General features: G+C 40.6%; 1 protein-coding gene across 8 annotated transcripts in view; it reads right to left on the bottom strand.

Annotated features, from left to right (window-relative positions):
* SH3D19 (SH3 domain containing 19) overlaps nucleotides 1–26,961 on the bottom strand; it is a 206,977-nt gene that overhangs the window by 68,260 nt on the left and 111,756 nt on the right. For all 8 annotated transcript variants that reach the window (XM_058436818.1, XM_058436816.1, XM_032148219.2 and 5 more), the window contains one exon: nucleotides 1,693–1,733. Coding sequence is in view for 5 of the 8 variants with exons in the window: in XM_032148219.2 (XP_032004110.1) it covers nucleotides 1,693–1,733 (41 nt within the window). In the remaining 3 variants the exon portion in view is untranslated. The remainder of the gene's footprint in view (nucleotides 1–1,692; nucleotides 1,734–26,961) is intronic.

The raw sequence follows: 26,961 nt of genomic DNA on the forward strand, positions 1-26,961 counted from the left end.
TGTGAATATCCTAAATTCATACTAAATATTACAGGTTATGGACTGGGCACGGTGGCTCACACCTGTAATCCTAGCACTTTGGGAGGCCAAGGCAGGCAAACCACTTGAGGTCAGGAGACCAGCCTGACCAATGTGGTGAAATCCCATCTCTACTAAAAATACAAAAATTAGCCGGGCATGGTGGTGGATGCCTGTAATCCCAGCTACTCAAGAGGCTGAGGCAGGAGAATTGCTTGAGCCTAGGAGATGGAGGTGGCAATGAGCCGAGATCGCGCCACTGCAGTCCAGCCTGGTTGACAGTGAGAGACTATGTATCGGGGGGAAAAAAAAGCAACCAAGTTATGTTTCTAAAAATAGGGCACATTCTCTTCAGGATGGTAACCTCAGCTCAAATAATGCAAAGAACATCTAAAATCCTATCTTTATCCTTTTCTAACACAGGCAATCCATGTTCTATTTTTAAAGAGACCTTTCCAGAGCCTTTTATTTAAAGAAGTATTAAAATACCACACTAATAGCAAGTTTTGAAGTTTTAACCAAGAGATAAGGACAGAAAATAGAAATGTTCCTTTCTGACAGGAATTCTACTCTTAGCACTTCTATCTTGATGTGGTAGTATAAGCCCGTCTTTATAGGCACTTATACAGTGAAAAAATATATTGTGAAGAGTACCTGTAGAAACAAATGAACCAAAAGGAACAGGATTTAATACTTCTTTTTTCTTTGAGACAGAGTTTCGCTCTTGTTGCCCAGGCTGGAGTACAGTGGTGCAATCTCGGCTCACTGCAACCTCCATCTCCTGGGTTCAAGCCATTCTCCTGCCTCAGCCTCCTGAGTAGCTGGGATTACAGATGCCTGCCACCACGCCCAGCTAATTTTTGTATTTTTAGTAGAGACAGGGTTTCACTATGTTGGTTGGGCTGGTCTTGGAACTCCTGACCTCAGGTGATCCACCTGCCTCGGCCCCCAACAAAGTGCTGGGATTACAGGCGTGAGCCACCGTGCCTGGCCAGGATTTAATATTTCTTAAACCTGTTAGATATCTCTAACTCTAGAAAATGGTTACATAATTTTTTTTTTCCTTTGAGATGGAGTCTCGCTCTGTTGGCCAGGCTGGAGTGCAGTGGTGCGATCTTGGTTCACTGCAAGCTCCGCCTCCCGGGTTCACGCCATTCTCCTGCCTCAGCCTCCCGAGTAGCTGGGACTACAGGCGCCCGCCACCATGCCCGGCTAATTTTTGGTATTTTTAGTAGAGTCAGGGTTTCACCATGTTAGCCAGGATGGTCTCGATCTCCTGACCTCGTGATCCGCCCGCCTCAGCCTCCCAAAGTGCTGAGATTACAGGCGTGAGCCGCCATGCCCGGCCACTGCATAAAATTTATATTAGATCACAGAAACTAACTAGATAGGCAAATTTAAAAAAAAAAACAGCTTTATATTATCACATTTGGGATTAAGGAAAAAAAACCCAGCTTTGTTCTGTAAGAGAAAAACACAGTTCGGAGAAACCGGCTTATCAATAAATATAAGCTGAAAAAAGTAGCTGTTTGTCTGAAATGCTTTAATACTTCTTAGGAAAAGCTACTCTTGGGTTCTTTGTAGATTCGTCAAATACAATCACCTGCTAGAAATCTAAATTATCACTTAAAATTATTATAGAGGAAAATACAGAGAAGGAAAAAACAAACTTACATCTCTTGATTACCGCTCTAATGGATGACAAGGGTCCTTGGCTAGAAAAAGAAAGAAAACTTATTATACATTCATTAATCCTTTTAAAAAGAGTCATTCATAAGGCCGAGTCATTTCTGGGATTCAATATGGTGCTAAGCCACAAGTTTGAAACATTATTTACTGGCCTATCCTCTTTACAAATCAAAAATTAAAGAAATTTTTAAAACTTACCTTTAATTTGTTTTATGGGAAATATATTTGCAGTGTAAGTAAAATTTTGCCTTAAAATTGCTTTCATAGCTGCTTACATACTGTATCTTCCAGTGAAAATCTGGATACCACTCCTAATTAGACAGCATTACACAGCGCTCAAAAGAACTTTATTCCTTCTGGCTCTTTTGTGTTTGACACTGAAATTCCTGTCTTCATATATCACATCAAAGTACATAATCTATATAGTCAATTTGACCTAAGGACCAACAGCATTTCTTCTTAAGATTAGAATTTAAAACATCACCACCTAAAAATAAAATAATCTTGTGAGACTTTCCCCTCTCCCTCCCCCTTCTTTCTCTCCCTTTCTCCCCTCCTACCCAACACCCTGCTTCCTCTCTTGCTCTTCTGCCTTTCACCATGGGATGACATGGCAACAAGACCCTCTCCAGATACCAGCCTCTCAATCTTGGATTTCCCAGCCTCCATACCCATGAGCCAATAAATTTCTGTTCATTATAAATTACCCATTTTGTGGTATTATAGGAGCACAAAATTGACTAAGACAATACTATTGTGCTATACAGGGGGAAAGATTAAGCTCTAGGAGGTCTCTGATACCATAAAGCGAGGACTGTAATATAAAGATACAACTGTTTACAGTAATGCTGATTTTTTAAAGAGTGCTTAAAGGCTTTCTGTAAAACAGCTACATGAAAAAAGAATTGGTATAAGGTAGAGGCGGAATGTCCCTCATCCAAAATGTTTGGGACCAGAATAATTCAGGATTTCTTTTTATTTTGGAATATTTGCATTATATACTTACCAGTTAAGTATCCCTAATCCAAAAATCTGAAATCTGAAATGATCTAATGAGCATTTCCTTTGAACATTATGTTACTGCTCAAAAAATTTCAAATTTTGAAGCATTCTGGATTTTGGATTAGGGATACTCAATCTGTAATATGGAAGGGGTAACAGTCCTCTTAGTGACTACATCACAATCTCCTTGCTCACTACCACTGATTTGGCAGGGATGATACTATGAATTTAAAACATCCTTTGTTTCCTTTGTTGAGAAGGAAGATGTATTGATTGGGGTGGAACATGGAAGGTGTTACGGGTTGAAGCATATCCTCCCTCAAAAAGAAATGTTGATGCCCTTACCAGTAGGACTTCAGAATGTGATCTTACTTGAAAATAGAATCATTACAGGTGTAATTAGTTAAGATAAGGTCATACTGGAGTTGGATGGGCCCCAATCCAACATAACTGGTTTCTTAGAAGATGGCCATCTGAAGAGCCAAACCAAGGTACACCAAAGACTGCTGGTCAACCTCCATAAGCTAATAGGCAAGGAAGAAATCACCTATGAGTTTCAGAGGGGGCATAGCCCTGCTGACACCTTGATTTCAGACTTCCAGCTTCCAAGACTGTGAGACAATAAGTTTCTGTTTTTGTTTTTGTTTTTTGTTGTTGTTTTTATTTTTAGACAGAGTCTCGCTCTGTCGCCCAGGGTGAAGTGCAGTGGTGCGATCTTGGCTCACTGCCAGAACTGCCTCCCGGGTTCATGCCATTCTCCTGCCTCAGCCTCCCAAGCAGCTGGGACTACAGGCACCCGCCACCATGCCCAGCTAATTTTTTGTATTTTTAGTAGAGACAGGGTTTCACTGTGCTAGCCAGGATGGTCTCGATCTCCTGACCTCATGATCTGCCCACCTCAGCCTCCCAAAGTGCTGGGATTACAGGCGTGAGCCACTGTGCCTGGCCAAGTTTCTGTTGTTTTAAGTCACTCAGTGATATGGTTTAGCTGTGTCCCCACCCAAGTCTCATCTTGAATTGTAACTCCCACAATTCCATGTCGTGGGATGAACCTGGTTGGAGGTGATTGAATTATGGGCGTGGGTTTTTCCTGTGCAGTTCTCATGATAGTGAATAAGTCTCATGAGATCTGATGGTTTTAAAAAGAGGTGTTCCCCTGCACAAACACTATTCTCTTGTCTGCCACCTTATGAGATGTGCTTTTCACCTTCTGCTGTGATTGTGAGGCCTCTCCAGCCACGTGGAACTGTGAGTCCAAAAAGAAACTTTACAAAACTTTCTTTTGTAAACTGCCCAGTCTCAGGTATGTCTTTATGAGCAGTGTGAAAACAGGCTAATACAGTAAATTGGTACCAGCAGAGTGGGTGCTGCTGTACATACCCAAAAATGTGGAAGCGACTTTGGAACTGGGTAACAGGCAGGGGTTGGAACAGTTTGGAGGGTTCAGAAGAAGACAGGAAAATGTGGGACAGTTTGGAACTTCCTACAGACTTGTTGAATGGCTTTGCCCAAAATGCTGATAATGATATGGATAATGAAAACCAGGCTGAGGTGTTCTCAGATGGAGATGAGGAACTTGTTGGGAACTGGAGCAAAGGTGACTCTTGTTATGTTTTAGCAAAGAGACTGGTGGCATTTTGCATCTGCCCTAGAGATTTGTGGAACTCTGAACTTGAGAGAGATAATTTAGCGCCTCTGGCAGGGGAAATTTCTTTTTTTTTTTTTTTTTTTCCATAATTTTTTTTTTTATTATACTTTAGGGTTTTAGGGTACATGTGCACAATGTGCAGGTTTGTTACATATGTATCCATGTGCCATGTTGATTTCCTGCACCCATTAACTCATCATTTAGCATTAGGTGTATCTCCTAATGCTGTCCCTCCCCCCTCCCCCCACCCCACAACAGTCCCTGGAGTGTGATGTTCTGGCAGGGGAAATTTCTAAGCAGCAAAGCATTCAAATATTGACTTGTGTTCTTTTAAAGGCATTCAGTTTTATAAGGGAAGCAGAGCATAAAAGTTACGGAAATTTGCAGCCTGACAATGTGATAAAAGAGAAAATCCCATTTTCTGAGGAGAAATTCAAAATGGCTGCAGACACTTGCATAAGTAACAAGGGGCCAAATGTTAATCCCCAAGACACTATGGGGAGAATGTCTCCAGGGCATGTCACAGGTCTTCATGGCAGCTCCTCCCATCACAGGCCCTGAGACCTAGGAGAAAAAAATGGTGTCATGGGTTAGGCTCAGGGTCCCTCTGCTGTGTGCACTCTAGGGACTTGGTGCCCTGCCTCCCAGCCATTCCAGCTGTGGCTGAAAGGGGCCAACATAGAGCTTGGGCCGTGGCTTCAGAGGGTGGAAGCCCCAAGCCTTGGCAGCTTCCATGTGGTGTTGAGCGTGCAAGTGCACAGAAGTCAAGAATTGAGGTTTGGAAACCTCCACCTAGATTTCAGGGGATTTATGGAAACACCTGGATGTCCAGGCAGAAGTTTGCTGCAGGGGTGGGGCTCTCAAGGAGAACCTCTGATAGGGCAGTGTGGAAGGGAAATGTGGGGTTGGAGCCCCAACACAGAGTCTCTACTGGGGTATTGCCTAGTGGAGCTGGGAGAATAAGGCCACCATCCTCCAGACCCCAGAACAGTAGATCCACTGACAGCTTGCACTGTGCTCCTGGAAAAACCGCAGACACTCAATGCCAGCCGTGAAAGCAGCTGGGAGGGAGGCTATACCCTGCAAAGCCACAGGGGTGGAGCTGCCCAAGACCATGGGAACCCACCTCTTGCATCAGCATGACCTGGATGTGAGACCTGGCATCAAAGGAGATCATTTTGGAGCTTTAAGATTTGACCTGCCCCGGCCGGGCACGGTGGCTCACGCCTGTAATCCCAGCACTTTGGGAGGCCGAGTGGGCAGATCACGAGGTCAGGAGATTGAGACCATCCTGGCTAACACAGTGAAACCCCATCTCTACTAAAAATACAAAAAATTAGCTGGGCGTGGTGGCGGGCGCCTGTAGTCCCAGCTACTCGGGAGGCTGAGGCAGGAGAATGGTGTGAACCTGGGAGGCGGAGCTTGCAGTGAGCCAAGATCACGCCACTGCACTCCAGCCCGGGCGACAGAGCGAGACTCCATCTCAAAAAAAAAAAAAAAAGATTTGACCTGCCCCGCTGGATTTCAGACTTGCATGGGGCCTGTAGCCCCTTTGTTTTGGCCAATTTCTCCCATTTGGAATGGCTGTATTTACCCAATGCCTGTACACCCATTGTATCTAGGAAGTAACTAACTTGCTTTTGATTTTACAGGTTCATAGGCAGAAGGGACATACCTTGTCTCAGATGAGACATTGGACTGTGAACTTTTGAGTTAATACTGAAATGAATTAAGATTTTGGGGGACTCTTACGAAGGCATGATTGGTTTTAAAATGTGAGGACATGACATTTGGGAGGGGCCAGGGGTGAAATGATATGGTTTGGCTGTGTCCTCACCCAAATCTCATCTTGAATTTTAACTCCCACAATTCCCATGTGTCATGGGAGGAACCTGGTGGGAGGTGATTGAATTATGGGGGTGGGTCTTTCCTGTGCTGTTCTCGTGATAGTGAATAAGTCTGGAAGATCTGATGGTCTTAAAAAGAGGTGTTCCCCTGTGCAAGGCATGTAAGTAGAAAGCATGATATACCCACTGGGGCAGCATGACTGTCGGAAGAGTACAGAATCTGTTCTTTTTTTTTTTCTTTTGAGATGGAGTCTTGCTCTGTCACCTAGGCTGGAGTGCAGTGGTGTGATCTCAGCTCACTACAAGCTTTGCCTCCCAGGTTCACGCCATTCTCCTGCCTCAGCCTCCCGAGTAGCTGGGACTACAGGCAATCGCCATCACGCCCAGCTAATTTTTTGTATCTTTAATAGAGATGGGGTTTCATCACGTTAGCCAGGATGGTCTCGATCTCCTGACCTCGTGATCTGCCCACCTTGGCCTCCCAAAGTGCTGGGATTACAGGTATGAGCCACCGCACCCGGCCCTTTTTTTTTTTTTTTTTTTTTTTTTGATACAAAGTCTTGCTCTGTCACCCAGGCTGGAGTGCAGTGGCGCGATCTTGGCTCACCGCAAGTTCCGCCTCCCGGGTTCACACCATTCTCCTGCTTCAGCCTCCCCAGCAGCTGGGACTACAGGTGACACACCCAGCTAATTTTTTTGTATTTTTAGTAGAGATGGGGTTTCACCATGTTAGCCAGGATGGTCTCGATGTCCTGACCTCGTGATCCGCCTGCCTCGGCCTCCCAAAGTGCTGGGATTATCGGCGTGATGCACCGCGCCCGGCAAGAGTGCAGAATCTGTAGTCAGCTAGAGGTGTTTTCTTATTTGTGTGAGCTGGCCAATTTACTTACTTGCTGGAATTGTTTCATTATCTGTAATATGAGGATACTAGTGCCTATCTTTTGGCTTGTCGCTAAGACTGAATAAGAAAACTCTGTGAAATATATATCACAGTACTGGGCACGTATTAGAGTCTCAAGATATGTTAAATTTCCTACCCATTTTCCAGTATAAACATTTCTGTTGTTCACTATATGGCTGAAATTTTTGGTACTATCCTGCCATCACCAGTGGGTTAACCTATAGTTATTATAACCCTACCTTATAAATTTAAATGATTTGTGTTTCTGCTGAATTATTATTTACCATTTACAATCATTGTGAGTCTCACAACATATACTTCTCATATACCCAATCTCCTATGAAGCCAAAGCAATAACAAAACCAAGAGAACAAAACAAACCTACAAGCCTTTGTGAACGCTGTATTTCCCCCATTGAAAACACAGACCTCTGTTCCTTTAGGTCATCCTTCTCAGGATGTTTCCCAGGAAATGGGCATGCCGATCAAGTAACTATGTATATTTAATTTCATATTTAACTCTATTAAAAAAGAAATCCCACAAAAAAGTTCAAAGTTCTTGGAAAAGACTTTCAATTATGTTCTTTATAACTATAGCCAGTTTAAAAATCAGAATATGTTGCCCTGTCCTTCCCAATTCTTTTTTTTTTTTTAAGCACACATTCCTGTCTTGACTCTCTAACTAGACTGCAAGCTTCTCAAGGAGAAAGAATGTATCACGTAACATGTGCCCACTACTGGACTAATGTGAACTCAATTCTACTCACAGAGAGAAAGAAATATTGTAATTTAAATAGTACTAGTTATTCCACCTATAATCCACTTAATAAGCAAATCCCCAGGGATAATTTTGCTGCTGGTTTTGTTTTGTTGGACTCAGTTGCCAGTTACATCTCACTGTATGCACATCTTATCAAAAGTGTCTGGTCTAATGTTTAAAATAGGTTTTTTTTTTTTTTAAAAATACAAAATGTCATCTTGATGAGCATTTGGTGTTCACTAAAGAACAGCACTCACTTCTAATGGAAAACTAGCCAGGTTGACCTTATTTAGAGATGGTACAGTAGACTTCAACATGGCACTTAAAATTGGCAATAAATACTGTACTTTTAGTATCAATTAACAGAATTTTGGAAGTAATTCTGCATATTTGGTTTTCTCATTATACACTTTCTTTAGAACCTGTCTCTTCATAAGTTAAGACTCTGGTAGTTCCTAAGCAATAAGCAGCACAAACTCTTCACTGGTATGCTGCTAAATTTCAAACCATGTGTAATATACAGTAACATACAGTGATTTTAATCAGATGGAATTTGTCTGAGTGGGTTATGTTACATGACATGGAACAGATACAACTTGGTTTGGGAAGACGTATGGTGCTGTCAACCCAGCACCTAAGAAATGTGGCATTTACTGCAACATATGAGCACAGAATCTAACCCCTTCAAATGTGAACACACAAAGATTAAGAACTGTGGGTCAGATGTATAATTGTGTTCAATGGACACCTACTGAATGAACCAAGGAATTAATAACCAGAATAAAACTCTTCTGGGGTTATATCTTTCCTCCACAGTCAACCTAAGTGATCTATAGAAAGAGTTTATACAGAAAACCTAAAAAGACAAAAAGGGCTAAAATCTAATCCTCTCTTTTCTAGATGTGTAGCAGTATAGTAGGATTAATTTTTTTTTTTTTTTTGGTCACTCAGCTCTGTGGAGTGCAGTGCATGATCTCGGCTCACTGCAACCACTGCCTCCTAGGTTTTAGCGATTCTCCTGCCTCAGCCTCCCAAGTAGCTTGGATTACAGGTGCCCACCATCACGCCCGGCTCCTTTTTTTGTATTTTTTAGTAGAGATGGGGTTTCACCAGTTGGCCAGGCTGGTCTTACACTCCTGACCTCAAGTGATCCACCCACCACGGCCTCCCAAAGTGCTGGGATTACAGGCATGAGCCACCGCCCCAAGCCAGTAGGATTAATTCTTATGATTAGGAGTTATTTGTTGGTAAAAGGCATAAAAAGGATAGCATAGGTCTAAAGAGGTGTCTATTAAATGCCAGGAAAAAAATAAGAGATAAAATATAGACGAATATATGGTAGTTTCAGTTTGAAGCATCCACAACACCTACAGACTGATTTTTCAAACTTTTGTCTTTTCAATTCTCCTGCCTCAGCCTCCCGAGTAGCTGGGATTATAGGCGCCCGCCACAACACCCAGCTAATTTTTTGTAAATTTAGTAGAGATGGGGTTTCACCATGTTGGCCAGGCTGGTCTCAAACTCCTGACCTCAGGTGATCTGCCTACCTCAGCCTCCCAAAGTGCTGGGATCACAGGCATGAGCCACCGTGCCCAGCTAAACTTTTGTCTTATTAGCTGATGATTTCTTTATTTTTCATCAAACGATTAATGTGCATTTAACTGTTAAGAGTTAACCTTAATTTTCAGCTGGGCATGGAGGCTCACACCTTTAATCCCAGCACTTTGGAAGGCTGAGGCAGGTGGATCGCCTCAGGTCAGGAGTTCGAGACCAGCCTAGCCAATGTGGTGAAACTAAAAATACAAAAATTAGCCAGGTGTGGTGGCACCTGCCTGTAATCCCAGCTACCCAGGAGGCTGAGGCATGAGAATCACCTGAACCTGAGAGGTGGAGGTTGCAGTGAGCCAAGATCGGGCACTGCACTCCAGCCTGGGCAACAAAGGAAGACCATCTTAAGAAAAAAAAAAAAAAGGTTGGGCGCGGTGGCTCACACCTATATTCCCAGTGCTTTGGGAGGCCGAGGTGGGCGGATCATGAGGTCAGGAGATCGAGACCATCCTGGCTAACATGGTGAAACCTCGTTTCTATTAAAAATACGAAAAAAATTAGCCGGGCATGGTGGCGGGTGCCTGTAGTCCCAGCTACTCGGGAGGCTGAGGCAGGAGAATGCTGTGAACCCAGCAGGCGGAGCTTGCAGTGAGCCCAGATCGCCCCACTGCACTCCAGCCTGGGCAACAGAGTGAGACTCCATCTCAAAAAAAAAAAAAAAAAGAAAAAAAAAAGAAAAAAGAGTTAACCTTAATTTTCAAGCAAGAAACCTAATGCCTATGTTATTCCAGGCATTGTGCTGGGCACCAAAGAAAGAAGATTAACTAGGACATGGCCCCTGCCCATAGGTGCTCATGGTCTAGTGAGAAGCCTGTGGATAAGAAAAGAGCTTATGATCTGAATTTCTGTTTTTCTTAAACTTAGAACATTTATATATATTTTTTATCTTTTATCAGAGAGGTATTTTTACATATTAGTTCCTGTACTAGAATATAATCTCCTTCTCAGGCCATATACATGTTGGAATGATGTTGCACATAAATCCTAAATTAAAAAAATAATTATAGCAAATTTTAAAAAATTAAGGCAATTTAAGAAGTCCTCTTGACATGCTCAGATTCCATGCCATAAGATACTTTAGATCATATGTAAAGAAAAAGTTTCTGAAAAACAACTGACTCATCCAGTTACACCCTACTTAACAATGACTTTAAAAGATGTAAGAGAAGTTCTTAAAAAAAAAAAAAAAAAAAGAAAAAAGAATTTTCTCAAACCTGTCATCCTGGTTTCAAAAACTATATATATGCAAAGGGGTGACACATCCCTTTGGACACTTCCTTATGAACGTTTGGGGAAAACCTGGTATAAGCTGCTGCCACAGACATGAGACTGGCAGGGGACACTGCCTGGCAAGAGAAAGTAGGACACAGGAAGCTGGGTGGAAATTCAAACAGGAATCATTTGGTCATATCAAAAAAGGAACATCAGAGACAGATGTTTCCTACATCACGGTCCATATTTAGAGTCTATACATATAATAAGAAACAAATCTGGGCAACACAGTGAGACCCCTATCTCTACAAAAAATAAAAAAAATTAACTGGATGCGGTGGTGCGTGCCTGCCTGTAGTCCCAGCTACTTGGGAGGCCGAGGCAGGGGGATGGCTTGAGCCTGGGAATTCAAGGCTGCAGTGGGCCAGGATGGCACCACCACAGCCCAGCCTGTGCAACAGAGAAAGACCCTGTCTCAAAAACAAACAAACAAAACATAAAACACCAAGAAAAAGCCCTCTGTCCAGAGATGAAAAAATTCTCAGGGAGAAAAGGGAAGGAGAAAAGATACTAGATTATCACTACCTAGAAAAATCTGCTATTTATAGTATTAGTTTTTTTTTTTTAACTAAACATATACTGAATACTCCAGTATGCTGGTTCTTATCAGAACATATAATCTATTTTTCTTGATGGGACTTAATTAAACTAAAAAGCTTCTGCACAGCAAAACAAATAATCAGCAGAGTAAACAACCCACAGAGTGGGAGAAAATCTTCACAATCTATACATCCAACAAAGGACTAATAACCAGAATTTACAAGGAACTCAAACAAGTCAGCAAGTAAAAAACAAACAATCCCATCAAAAAGTAGGCTAAGGGCATGCATAGACAATTCTCAAAGGAAGATATACAAATGGCCAACAAACATATGAAAAATGCCCGACATCATTAATTATCAGAGAAATGCAAATCAAAACCACAATGTGATACCCCCTTACTCCTGCAAGAATGGCCGTAATAAAAAAATCAAAAAATATTAATAGATGTTGGCGTGGATGCAGTGAAAAGGGAACACTTTGACACTGCTAGTGGGAGTGTAAACTAGTACAGCCACTACGGAAAACAGTGTGGAGATTCCTTAAAGAATTAAAAGTAGAACCACCATTTGATCCAGCAATCCCACTCCTGCGTATCTACCTAGGTATCACACACTGCACTCCAGCCTGGGTGACAGAGCAAGATGATCTCAAAAAAAAAAAAAAAAAAAAAAAAAAAGAGTTAATCTTAATTTTCAACCAAGAAATCTAATGCCTATGCTATTCCGGGCATTGTGCTGGGCACCTTAGGGTAAAATAAGTCATTATACCGAAAAGATACTTGCACATGCATGTTTACAGCAGCACAATTCACCACGCCCAGCCTTCTAATTTACTTTGAATTCGTCAGAAGGGATAGTTGCACGGCATGGGTGTCTAATCTACTGATGATGTGGCAATCAAAATCAGCACGAAAATTCAAATGTTCCAGAAGCAGCTAATATTTGGAACTGGGTTAGCAACAAATGTTACAAACAAAGGGGTGTGTGCATGCATGTGACTATTTGGGAAGATGCCTTAACCTCAACATGTGATATTTTCAAACGAGAGCATATTCATCTCAATTAACCACTGCAATATTCTCCTGTGAAAAATAAAACCCTACTATTAATTCTAAAACATATGAAAAATCAGTGTGTTTAGAAGGTAGAAGGGAAAGAAAAAAGGTGAGAAACATGATTTTGTCTCTCTCCATTCTTTATGAGATTAAAATAAAACTACTATAAGGGATAATAGTGGTCATTTTGAAAGTAAAAGCAAATACGTATTTTAATCATCTGAAAATGATCAGAATATTAATTAAATGACATTTCTAAAAACCTAGAAATTAGGTCAGTTCAAAGCCAAAGATTTATGTTAAATAGTGAGGCAGATACTTTTTTTAAAAAGCAAAATTTGAATGTTAATAAAAATACATCAATTATTTAAATTGTTGTGACACTGTAAGATTTTTTCCACATCAGATAACTTTAAAAAAAATGTATCTTTCAGGCCAGGTGCAGTGGCTCATGCCGGTAATCCCAGCACTTTGGGAGGCCGAGGTGGGCGAATCACGAGGTTAGCAGATCGAGACAATCCTGGCTAACACGGTGAAACCCCATCTCTACAAAAAATACAAAAAATAAGCCAGGCGTGGTGGCACATGCCTGTAGTCCCAGCTACTCAGGAGGCTGAGGCAGAAGAATCACTTGAACCCGAGAGGTGGAGGTTGCAGTGAGCCGAGATCACACCACTGCACTCCAGCCTGGGTGACAAAGCGAGACCCTGTCTCAAAAAAAAAAACAATCCTTGTTTAGTTATTTTTATATATATATATATATACACACACACATATTATATAATATATTCTATAAAATATATATTTCTCTTTATATATAAAAATATATATATACCTTGTGGAATGCCCCAGCCACACATTTCTTAGCTTTGTAACACTTGATCAAAGGTTTTAGGTTAGCTAAGCCTTCCTTTGACCTTTTAGAGGCTCCTACATCATTACATTTCTAGCTCTTCACCAAATATCTAGTGATGTCTAAGCCAAAATAAAATACACTCAATGAATGGTTGAGAAAATAATAATGAAGCAACAAATACATACATAAAAGCAAAACAATGTAAATTCATAAAAATGCATAAATTATTTAATTACCAATAAAAACAAACATATTTTAAACACTCATTTAATTGAGTCTTTCAAAAATAGGCAGCTCTTAAGGAGTTACTGTTATAAAGCCAAAGGCTTTAACCAAGAATATAAACACAACGTGGAAACAGCTGAATTCATTCTTAACAATCAACGATTTGTTCTCTTCTGGAAATTGCAACAGAAACTTCAGCAGTGGGTAGGCACAAAACCTTTACTCTAAATATTCAACAATTTCTCCATGACACAAGCAGGGCTAGCAGGCTTCCCACCAGCTAATATCTTTTTTTTTTTTTTTTTTTTGCAAAGCCACTGGAGAACTTTCCCATTAGATACCAAGAACATATTTGGTAGCCAAAGGACATTAAAGTGATTTAAAATTATAAATACCAATAGTTACATGAAATTACCCAAAAGATACAGTAAACTTCTAGATTTGGGAGCCCACAAAGAAGTATGTTTTAGGATATTACTAATATGTATCTGAGGATACCATCATTTAAGGAGAATGACTGACTGTTCATTAGGACTATAGACTCTGAGTCTGAGTACAACTGTCCCCAGACAAACAGTTCTCTTTTCAGGATATTTAAAAAGATTCACAGAGAGGAAATGTGCCTTTTATCAGCCTCAGTTTAAAGAAGCAGACAGGAGAGACCCAAGAAGGTACGGCAGAGAATGTAGTTGAGAATGGCAGGTATGGAGTTCAGCAGAACAAAGGATGGGGCATAATATTGTGGGTGGACAGAGCAAGGTTCCAAATATTCTCAAAGCAAGGACTCTGCCTGGGAAATGATAAAGCTCATTTGGCAGCATACTTTGAAATAACTGGCCTGCTGCACAGGGGGCATATGCTGCCCCATCCCCATTCATTCCCTCTTCTTTCCTGCCACACTGGAAGCATTTTATTCAGCTATTCTCATCTAGCCTCCCCTTGTGACCAGCTACATGCACTGTGAAATGGCCTGAAGTGCAGACCGTGCCAAAGCAAAAGAGCATGCATGACCAAATTACACTGGAATCCATGTCTACAAGGTAGATAAACAAGTCCCCAAACTACGAAATAGTATAATCCCAATATTATTTGTAAAATCTTACTTTAAAAAATATATATTTATTTTGCTATGGTCTGAATGTTTGTGTCCCCATCAAATTCATATATTGAAATCCTAACCCCCAAGGTTTTGGTACCAGGAGATGTGATCTTTGGGAAGTGATTAGGTCATAAGGGTAGAACCCTCATGAATGGGATTAATGTTCTCATAAAAGAGGCCCCAGAGAGATCTCTTGCCTTTCTGCCACAAGAGGAAACAGCAAGAAGATACTGTCTATGAAGCAGACTGCAAGCCCGTATTAGACAGGGAGTCTGCTGGTGTCTTATCTTGAACTTCCCAGCCTCCAGAAGTGTGGATTTTTTTGTTTGTTTGTCATTTATAAGCCACCTGGTCTATAGTATTTTGTTATAGCAGCCTGAATGGACTAACACATACATACATACATACACACACACACACACACCCCACACACATATTTGTATAATTACATTTATACAAAAAAAGTGAGAACGCATCTACCCAGTGATGTGCTGGCCCAGCTCATGTGAGCTGACAATTGAATTTTCAGGAATTTTGCAAGCCAGTTGTTAAATATAACCATTATTAAAAATTAAGTTATACAAACTTAAAATAAAGCTAATATTAAAGGTTCATCATTTCCTAATTATTTTCTTAAATTTTACTACTGCTAATGACGTGCTACTGTGCATCTCTTCCCAATCTATCACCAGTGGTATCATATTGGTAGTTTTAAATTGGTCATGGTGGGAATATTTATACCATAAAACTGACAAATTAGGGCTTAATTTATCATTTTATTGACTGTCTAAACTTAAGAAAGTGACAAAGAAAATGTTAGTAATAATGCATGTTCAACTTAAAAGCATATTATATGTGGAGCTGTGACATTATAACAAGAACAAAAAAAACTGAGGAAACATTCTTCCAGTATTTGAAAACTATCATCTGAATCAGCAAAGAGGTTGCTCATGCAATTGACAAATGAATAGAAACTCTGACATATATTTTGGTTTTGGTTTTTGTTGACAGATATTTTGTTTAACGTTTATCTTACTCATTAATATAAACAAACATATCAACCGACATTCATATTGGAATTACACTCAGAGAGCGAGTTGCTCACACTCATCAGCATACCACTGCACAGGCCCCAGATGTTAACAATAGTTGATTCTAAGAGGTAAAGAATTATGAATGATTTGTCATCTACCTGTGTTTCTGAATTTTTCAAGCTTTATAATTACTTTAATAATTTGTATGCTATTTAAAAAAATCACAATAGCAAAAAACAAAACAAAATGAATTCCCTGGTTCATGTCAAATTCATGACCTCTAAATAATGAAGATCACAGCCAAACCACCAGCCAATCAATCACTTTCTGGAAATAGCAGGCTGAGTTCTAAGTCACATGTAGATGCCACTACAGGGCTGAAAATCCCCCAGAATCCTGATGTGAATAACAAAAGTGAATTACAGCATGCATAAAACTTCAAATCTCTGTATTTTCCATACCCCTATTGCTCCAGCATAAAATAAAAATACAGGGCGTTAATAATCAAATTAAATCCATATAACATTTAGAATTTTAAAAGCATTAATTTAGCTATATTTCCCGAGTGTTTTCTATGTTCCAGCAATTTTCCTAGGTGCTGAGGACAAAAGTAAAACAAGATGAGTCCCTCTATTCAAAGAGATTACAGTTAAGTACAGAAGACAGAGAAGTAAACAATTATTTTTTAAACAGGCAATTTTAATACAGATTAGAAAATGTGGAACCACCTAGGAATATCTGGAGTCTTTAAAAAATAGTATCACAAATATAGAACTAATCATGAATGCCAATTTGAATAAAATACAACTAAAGGAGAGGGTAAAGTATAATCAAACTTTAAAAAATAATAAAATAGGCCGGGCACAGTGGCTCATGCCTATAATCTCAGCACTTTGGGAGGCCATGGCGGGTGGATCGCCTGAGGTCAGGAGTTCGAGACCAGCAAGGGCCAACATGGCGAAACTCTATGTCTACTAAAAATACAAAAATTAGCCAGGCGTGGTGACAGCCACCTGTAATCCCAGCTAATGGGGAGGTTGAGACAGGAGACTTGCTTGAACTCGGGAGGCAGAGGTTACAGTGAGCCGAGATTGCCCCACTGGACTCCAGCCAGTGGTAACAGCAAAACTCCATCTCAAAAAAGAAAATAATGATAATAACAATAAGGCTGAGTGTGGTAGCTCACGCCTGTAATCCCAGCACTTTGGGAGGCCAAGGCGGGTGGATCACGAGGTCAGGAGATCGAGACCATCCTGGTTAACATAGTGAAACCCCGTCTCTACTAAAAATACAAAAAATTAGCCAGGCGTGGTGGCACACATCTGTAGTCCTAGCTACTAGGGAAGCTGAGGCAGGAGAATTGCTTGAACTCAGGAGGCGGAGGTTGCTGTGAGCCAAGATCACACCACTGCATGCCAGCCTAGGCGACAGAGCAAGACTCCGTCTCAAAATAATAATAAAATAGATTCTTAGTGGCAAGACTATGCATACACGAATAGTAACATCTGCTTTTCTGTAGCAGCCAAAGCCAGAGTCACTCCTCAAACTCCTAGCTAGTCCAGTGCTGGCATTTTTAGAACTGGTGTGGCACTACAGTCCAGTACTAATTCCAACTTTTAGTTGCACTAAAGATGATCCTCCTCATACCTCTAACCAATATCTATGTCACCATAAGAATGTCTGTAAGACATGCCAACTGTTTCTTGCGTCATGGCCCTTCTTGTTGGAAAAATTCCTAATGATAGAAATCAACCGAAATGAAGGTGTGAATGGATAGATGGAGGGACAGGCAGGCAGGCAGACAGACAGACAGACTTCTTTTTAACAACCTTACTTTCAAAACACAAGATACAGTCTTTAGTAATCCCACTACCTTTAGGTTCCATCTATTTAGGTAGCAAGTATTTATATTTTATTAATGGAATAACAGAGCATGAGGGCCCTTCTAAACACCCAAACTAGTGTGATAAAGTTGTGCATTTTGCCTCCAGACAAATACTCTGACCATTAAAACTGGGGCTTCTATTTTCCCAGGAGAGATTATAGAACTGTTTCAGTTTAAGTTGAACTATGTCAGAGGCTATTTGGAATTCTGCCTAAAATTTCAAGAATGCCGAGGGGTTGAAGGGGGAGAGGAGATGGAGACAAACGACTAAAGAGAAATGTGACTGTTGGTGGTGGGGTTAGGATCTAAGACTCACTTCCAAGCTTGACTCCTAATCCCACCTCATTCCCACAGGCCACAGCCCTAACACCAAAGGTCTGAAAAAGACAGGTGGAATTCCCATGACAGGACCCCCAGCAATCGCAGCATCGGTGCCACTGGCCCCGTCATCACCACCAGCCCTTTCCCAGGAAGAGTCAGCTGACACGGAACAATCCTTGGCAGTGGGGATTGGGGCTACTGGATGACTTTCAGCAGCCTGAGAAGACAACAGTGTGAAGATCACCAATGCACAGATCCTAACCAGGAAGGTTTTCTTTAGCTTATTTATTTATTTTTGCAAGTAGCTTCAAAAAGGAATAAACTTCTAGAGGTTCTCAGATTCTCTGTTGTTTTTATTTCAAGTGAAAATGTTTCCTCTCCACTAAATTCAGGAAACATTCACCGATCGCTGATAACCTCATGATTACAGACCCTGGCTGGAGATACAAAGATGAACCACTGCCCTCAGGTGGAGATGCGAGCCCCACCAACTTAAAAAGGTCATTTGCGCTCTAGATAAAAGTATGCCAAGGAACTGTCTTTGGTTTGTTTTTGTCCCTGAGAAATCAAAATGTTTCAAATAATAACTTTAATGCCAGTTTTAAAATTTTAACATCAAGACTTTGTACTTGTATTCCCTTCTAATTCTAACTGCTGTTAGAGATGTTTGTTTTCAAACTAGGACTTTCTATAAGAATAATGACCTTTCTCTTACTGAAATAATTCAGCCTTGATCATTTTATTTTATATTATTTGGGGAAACAGAATAAAAGCTGGTCACCATGCTAATATTAAATTGCTGCAATTTATTTCTTCATAGTAATTTTGTGTGTATGTTTTTGGGGGAAGATTTTTTTAAAAATAAACTTTTAATTGTAAATTCTTTTAGATTTCCAGGATAGTTGTGAAGAAAGTTGTCATATACCCCACACTATTTTCCCTACTATTCTCATCTTACATTAATATGTTATATTTGTCACAATGTGTTTTTAAACTAGTCTGGTATAAATTCTACTTTTCCATGTTTTATTTGTAAGAGGTTTATAGAAAGTAATAGAAAAAAAACCCTACATGAATTAGCATAACACTGAACTGTAAACACCGAGTGACAGTATTGTTAGCAAAAATGATGTCAAAACCTAAACATTTTCTTAAGGTAAAGTCATGTCCAAATTGAGGAGTGAGGTCAAGTAGGCCCATTCACAGGACTCACCACTTTGACTAGCTCCATACAAAGACAGAATATTTGGGTTGGTATTTTACAAAGAAGTACTAGCAAAAGGAAGAAAAATTCAGGAGGCAGGAAGACTGCTAACCCTTAATAGGGTTTACATAGTAAATCAGGGTGAAGCAAAAATTTCTGTAGATTTTTTTTAGGGTTCCAAGTCTTTACATTTAGTATAAACTACCTCAGTGTCTAGCAAAATGCTTTTCACACACAATAAATATCTTTTGAATATAAGTGAATCTCACTTTCAAAACATATCATAGTACAGAAACTCCAGTACATCTGCCATTTGATGTCAAATATGGATTCATCAACGTTTCATGGAGATGTTATTTTTAAAATCATGATCTTTCCAACATCAGGCCTACATAAACTAAAGTTGCGGTTTTGCCTCAGGCTTAAGCAGAACAAATCTATGGGAAACTCAAAGGTGATATTTTTAACAATCATTATTTAAAGAAATATAGCCGTACCTTATTTAAATACTGAGATCAAGTCTGTTCTTTTTTTCTTTTTTTGAGACAGAGTCTCACTTTGTCACCCAAGCTGGAGTGCAGTGGTGTGATCTCGGCTCACTGCAACCTCTGCCTCCTGTTCAAGTGATTCTCCTGCCTCAGTCTCTTGAGTAGCCGGAATTACAGGTGCGCACCACCACACCTGGCTAATTTTTACATTTTTAATAGAGACAGGGTTTCACCATGTTGGCCAGGCTGGTCTCAAACTCCTGACTTCAGGTGATCCGCCCGCCTCAGCCTCCCAAAGTACTGGGATTACAGGCATGAGCTGAGGGCGCCCAGCCAAGTCTGTTCTTTACGCAAATAGAAGGCCAAAGAGAAGAGGGAAGAGGTGAGCGTACAAAGGTATCCTGGGAATTTGTACAAACAGGAAGTACAGCTGAACTTTGTGCAGTGCTAGGAAACACGGCGGCTTTTCCTGCAAGCTCTCATTCTTCCTTTCTCTCTGACACCACATCATTTCTGCTTCAATCTTCACATTTTCTGCTACACTTGAAGATTGTTTGCTGGCATTCCTGTCTTTGTACATAAAGCATCTGTTTGTTTTAGGCTATCAGTGAATTCTTGGAGACACAGAGAATGTAGGATCATCCCCCTGATGGTTGTCAGACACAGTGTGAACTGTGTGAGGAGTCTGGGGGTCTGACAAGCCCAATTTCAGCTCTGCCTTTACTCACTCCATGAGTATAATCACATGTCAGTTTCCTTATCTGTAACATGACATTATTGGATTGGATGATCTCTATTCTACCCACTAGGTCCAAAAATTTTTAAAATATGAAACTTGAAACACTCCAAGATTCCAATTTAAATTCATTTAATAAGAACCAATTACTTAATCCAACTGCAGTAAAGGGAGTTGGACTTGATATTTAATCCATTCCAATAATAATAAAGAAATAGCTAATCTAATTGACCTACACTAATGGTTTTACATCTTTTAACTCACTTAATCCACCCATCCACACTTACAAGAAGGTACTGTTATTATCCCAGTTTTAGAGATGAGAAATGAGTTTACATAATTTAAATGTCATAGCTGGTAAATGGTGAAGTCAGGACTGGAACTTGGACAGTCTGGCTCTAGGCAGGGCCAGAGTTCTTTGCTACTGTGCTTCACTATCTCACAAAAAGTTCACATACAGTTGAATGTTGAGAGGAAAACACACACACACACAAAACATATTAGGTGAGAATTGTGATTTAATTACCAAAGAACCTTAAGAACTGTCTTCTTTCACTGAACATCCCATGGCTGGAAGATTTAAATCAGAAGCAATGGTGGAGGAAAGGGGGCAGAATCTTAAATAGTATCAGAAAATGATTTAAGACTTTTATCACTCCTGGGATTTATTCATAAAATATAACATGTCAGGGAGTATATACAAATAAATGATAGGATATTTATAGGTCTGGCTGTATTTTGTGTTGTTTCAGAAAATCCTACATTAAAGAAGGTTTTTGTGTCTATGTGTGTGTGTGTGTGTGTGTGTGTGTGTGTGTGTGTGTTTTGCCTTTTGTTGATGAAAGAAGACAAAACAATAAAGTCTTCTATTACTCACTGGCATAGATCTGATGTCAGTGTTCATAAGACAAGCAATACACTTCCCTCTTCACACAACATATTATATGGCATGGCTTTTGTTTCTCCATAAATACTGTAAAGTACTACCCTACTCTATTTTCTCAAATATATTCATGGCACCCTAATCTATATGGAAATAAATTCTAGAATCAAGGCTATAGTTTTGGTAGTCCTAAAACCAACATGAGTATGTTAGGTATGTGACTTTCATTTCTAAATTACGGTATTGTTATCATTATTTCTTCGAATGGTATTGCATTGACTTGTGAGGTTAAAACAACTGAAACCCCTTTAAACTTGAATCGAATTAAAGGGGTTTTTATTATGAGCATACAAAGGTATCCTGGGAATGGGTATGAACAGGAAGTGCAGCTAAACTTTGGGCAGTGCTGGGAAACAAGGCAGCTTCTCGTGCATGCTCTCATTCTTCCTCACTTTCTCTTTGGGACCACATTATCTCTGCTTCAGTTTTTGCAGTCTTCTTCTCTTGAACTCCCTGCTCACTCACTGGCATACCTGGCCAGTGTTCATCAGCATGCATATCCTACCAAGCCCAAATCTAAATAATTTTAAACCTCCAGAAACCATGGCTCTCAGCTCTTTTAGTTTAAACTTTCAAGAGAAAAAACTTGATTAGCACACCTTATAGATAGAGTTCTATCAGCTATGGCCAAATGGGGTAGGACCACGTGGAAACCTGGCCATAGGTGCCTTTCCTTCAGCTGAGATTGGAGGCTTGGGAGGCAGTTCTCAGGGATGCATGAGATAAGATTTAGTAGTAGTGCATCACCACCACATCGTTCAAAGCTATGGAAAAAACCTAAACACTGAAATGCAGGCCTAGAGAATCTACAAGAGGAACAATTATAGGAGTTGTTTCCAGAGTGATTGGTAAAAGCTTTGAAACCCAAGGCCGCCAGGAAGTATCCTAACAGTTTATCATGCTTTTTCCATTAGCTATTTTACTTCTGAGTGGGCTATCTTTTCCTACTTGGAGTGAGAGGGCAAAGAAGACATCCTACATTCAGAATGAGAGGAGGTTAGGTTATGCTCAAAGAAATGTGATGAGCTTCCCTAAAGGAAATTGATCACTGTGTAGAAAAATTAGCAGTAGTGAAAAGAGAGGACCAAATCTGTATCTTTTCTTCAGGTAGCCAAAGGTAATATTTTGCCACTATGTCAGGGGCCTGTGGGACTACTCAACAGTTCCTATCAACTCCAGACTTTACCAGTTCATACAAAGCAGGCATATGTAACGATAGTGTGCTTCTCCAAGCACGAAGGGATAGCACAAATGTATAAGAGCAAATACTGCCTGAATCAAGGTGTTTATGCAGATGCTGGCTTATGTTCCTTCACAGAATCCCACCATGACCACACACCCTGGCTTGAGTTGAGAGAATCCTTTAGGACAATAATAATGCAATTGTAGTTTCTTATGACAAAACTAACAAACATCAAACTGATATGTCAGAAAGAACTTCTGGGTTACAGAGACTTGAAGAGCCCTGACCTTGAAAAGCAGAGATAACACTGAAAATCATTTCCAAGTGGGTTTAGTCTGCTTAACTGAGGTCCAAAGCAACTGTGATAATCAATTTTATGTGTCAACTTGGCTAAGCTACAGTCTCCAGTTATTTAATCAAACATTAATTTACATGTCGCTATAAAGGCATTATGTCAGTGTGATTAAAGTCCATCAGTTGATGGGACTTTATCAGGGTATGGTATGGGAGATTATTCTACGAAATCTGTGTGGGCCTGATTTAATCAGTTGAAAAGCCTTAAGAGCAGAGCTGAGGCTTCCCTAATGAAAAGAAATTCCACCTGTGGATGGCAGCTTCACTCCAGGGATGAGAGTTCCAGCCTGCCCTTCCTGATGGCCTGCCTTAAGAAATTCTGACTTGCCACATCAGCTCCAACAATCACATAAATATTTCCCTGCAATAAATCTTTATCTCTCTCTTTTTTTTAAAGACGGAGTTTCGCTCTTGTTGCCCAGGTTGGAGTGCAAAGGTGCAATCTTGGCTCACTGCAACCTTTGCCTCTCGGGTTCAAGAGATTCTCCTGCCTCAGCCTCCTAGGTAGCTGGGATTACAGGCATGTGGCACCAAACCTGGCTAGTTTTTCGTATTTAGTAGAAATGGGGTTTCACCATGTTTGCCAGGCTGGTCTCCAACTCCTGGCCTCAGGTTATCCACCCGCCTTGGCCTCCCAAAGTGCTGGGATTACAGGCATGCGCCATTGTGCCCGGCCCCAGGAAATCTCTCTCTTTTTTTTTTTTTTTTTTTTTTGAGATGGAGTCTTGCTCTGTCGCCCAGGCTGGAGTACAGTGGCATGATCTCGGCTCACTGCAAGCTCTGCCTCCCGGGTTCATGCCATTCACCTGCCTCAGCCTCCCGAGTAGCTGGGACTACAGGTGCCCACCACCACGCCCAGCTAGTTTTTTGTATTTTTAGTAGAGACGGGGTTTCACCGTGTTAGCCAGGATGGTCTCGATCTCCTGACCTTGTGATCCACCCGCCTCAGCCTACCAAAGTGCTGGGATTACAGGCTTGAGCCACCATGCCCAGCCAATAAATCTCTTAATATACATCTCCTACTGGTCCTGTTTCTCTGGTTGAACCCTGACTGATAAAGCAACTAAATAATTATAATAACCCCAAGAGATAGGTACTTTAATTAGCTCCAGTTATAGATGAGGAAACTGAGGTAAAGAAAGATTAAGAAACTTGCCCAGGGAACCCAGCTCCCAAGTGGTGAAGCTGGGATTCTAACCCAGTCAGCCTGATGCCTGGACCCAAGTACTTCACACACTATCCCACAGCTTCTCTGAGTGGTTCTACCAATACAGGCAGAACCTAAACAGTCGAAAAAGTATTTATTTATTTATTTATTTTAAGAGAAAGCCTCACTCTGTCACCTAAGCTGGAGTGCAGTGGTGCAATCTCGGCTCACTGCAACTTCTGCCTCCCGGGTTCAAGCAATTCTCCTGCCTCAGCCTCCTGAGTAGCTGGGACTACAGGTGCTCACCACCACGCCCAGCTAATTTTTTGTGTTTTTAGTAGACATGGGGTTTCACCATGTTGGCCAGGCTGGTCCTGAACTCCTGACCTCAAGTGATCTGCCCACCTTGGCCTCCCAAAGTGCTGGAATTACAGGCGTGAGCCACTGCACCCAGCCTGAAAAAGTATTTCTTAAAAATCATTTCGGACTGCCCTAGAAAGCCTCCAAACTTGGGCATGACCTGAGAGTATTTTTAAAATTCATTTTGGATCACCCTAAAAGTTTCCCAAATTTGAGCACAGACAGTCCAGATTTCAAATACAGGCTTAAGAGATATGCACTGGTGTCTATGCCTTGAATCCAAGTGATCTGACTCATGAATGGCTTCAGAAAGGCCTCTGAAAAGCTCCGAGCATACAGATTTCCAGAGGCTGTGGATTATTACAAGACCCCTTTTGGAAAGTGCTCTTTTGGGACCTGAAATAAAAATAACAGAAATGGGTTAAAAAATCTGAGCATTCTAACATAAAAATATGAGTTAAACTGGAAGAAACAATATTCTTATTGGACACCTTCTAGGACAGAGTTCTATTAGCTATGGCCAAATAGTGTAGGACCATTTTCTTCTGGTTCATCCATAAACAACACAGGGAAAGGGAAGAACCTCAAAGAATGTTACAGAGGTAAGAATGCAACCCTTCATTAAGATAATTTGGTAGTATATATGAAAAGTCTTAAAATGTTTATATATTTTTTGTTCCTTTAATTCTACTGCTAAGAATTTATCACAAGGAGATAATCAGTGATGGTCCATAAAAATGTAGGTATAAGAATCTGATTACAGGATTATTTATAATAGTAAAATCTTGAAATAACCTAGATGTCTGATAATAGAAAAAGTCTGGTATACTGCATGGTGAAATGCCATGAAAATCATGTTACGGGAAGATGTTTATAAACTATTGTTTTATGAAAAGAAACTTATACATACCATCCCAATTTTTTTTTTTTTTTTTTTGAGACAGAGTCTCACTCTGTCGCCCAGGATGGAGTGCAGTGGCGCAATCTCAGCTCACTGCAAGCTCCACCTCCTGGGTTCATGCCATTCTCCTGCCTCAGCCTCCCCAGTAGCTGGGACTACAGGCACCCGCCACCACACCTGGCTAATTTTTTGTATTTTTTAGTAGAGACGGGGTTTCACTGTGTTAGCCAGGATGGTCTCGATCTCCTGGCCTCGTGATCCGCCCACCTCGGCCTCCCAAAGTGCTGGGATTACAGGCGTGAGCCACTGTGCCTGGCCCCCCAATATTTTTTTTAAAGTACACCAAGTATGCACAAAAGAAAGACTGAACCACCAATATACTAATAGCAATTATCATTGACTATTAATGATTTTATTTTTTTCCCCTTTGTTGTATTTTTACAAACTTTCTATAATAGGCATGTATTATTTTATAGTAACAAAATTTAATTGTTTGTTGTTGTTTTTTTCTTCTGAAATTGGGTCTTGCTCTGTCACCCAGGCTGGAGTATAGATCATAGTTTACTGCAGCCTTGCGACCTCCCAGGCTTAACCCACCTCTCATCTCAGCCGTCAGCAGTTCGAGACCAGCCTGATTATCTCTATTACAAATATCTGACTATCTCTACCAAAAATATAAAATACCTGACTATCTTGTAAAAATACAAGATACCTATCTGTATTAAAAATATGAAATTAGCCAAGCGTGGTGGTGCATGCCTGTAATCCCAGCTACTCGAGAGGCTGAGGCAGAAGAATCACTTGAACCCAGGAGGCAGAAGTTGCAGTGAGCCAAGATCATGCCATTGCACTCCAGCCTGGGCAACAAGAGAAAAACTCCATCTCAAAAAAACAAAACAAAAAGATAGTGAACTTAATGGATAAATGTGTGTGTTCTGACTGTTCCACTGGCAGTTCCCCCATCTTTTCCCCTCTCCTTGGTTCTCCTTAATCCCTGAAACAATATTGAAATTAGGGCAATTCATAACCCTACAGTGGCCTCTAAGTGTTCAAGTGAAAGGAAGAATTGCACTTCCTTCATTTTAAGCTGAAAGCTAGAAATGGTTAAGTTTAGTAAGGAAGGCAGGTCGAAAGCCGAGATAGGCCAGAAGCTAGGCCTCCTGCACCACACATTTAGCAAACCTGTAATTAAAAAAAAAAAAAAAAGGTTCTTGAAGGAAATTAAATGTGCTATCCCAGGGACCACATGAATGATAAGAAAGTGAAACAGCCTTGTTGCTGATATGAAGAAAGTTTTAGTGGTCTAGATAGAAGATCAACCCAGCCACAACATTCCCTTAAGCCAAAACCTAATCTAAAGCAAGGTCCTAACTCTCTTCAATTCTATGAAGGCTGAGATAGGTGAGGAAACTGCACAAAAAAGTGGGAAGCTAGTAGAGGTTGGTTCATGCAATTTAAGGAAAGAAGCTGTCTTCATGACATAAAAGTGCAAAGTGAGATTGTAAGTACTGATGGAAAAGCTGCAGCAAGTTATCCAAGAGATCTAGCTAACATGATTGGTGAAGGTGGCTACACTAAACAGCAGATTTTCAGTGTAGATGAAGTAGCATTATATTGGAAGAAGATGCCATCTAGGACTTTCCTAGCTAGACAGAAAAGTCAATGCCTGGCTTCAAAACTTCAAAGGACAGGCTGACTCTTGCTAGAGGCTAATACAGCTGATGACCTTAAGTTGAAGCCAATGCTCATTTACCATTAAATAATTTTTTTATTTTTTAGTAACAAGGTCTCATTCTGTCATCTAGGCCAGAGTACAGTGCTGTGATCAAGGTTCATGGCAGCCTCAACCTTCTGGGCTCAAGCAATCCTCCTGCCTCAGCCTCC

The sequence above is a fragment of the Hylobates moloch genome, unplaced genomic scaffold (genome assembly GCF_009828535.3).
Source record: "Hylobates moloch isolate HMO894 unplaced genomic scaffold, HMol_V3 SCAFFOLD_3, whole genome shotgun sequence".
NCBI lineage: Eukaryota > Metazoa > Chordata > Mammalia > Primates > Hylobatidae > Hylobates > Hylobates moloch.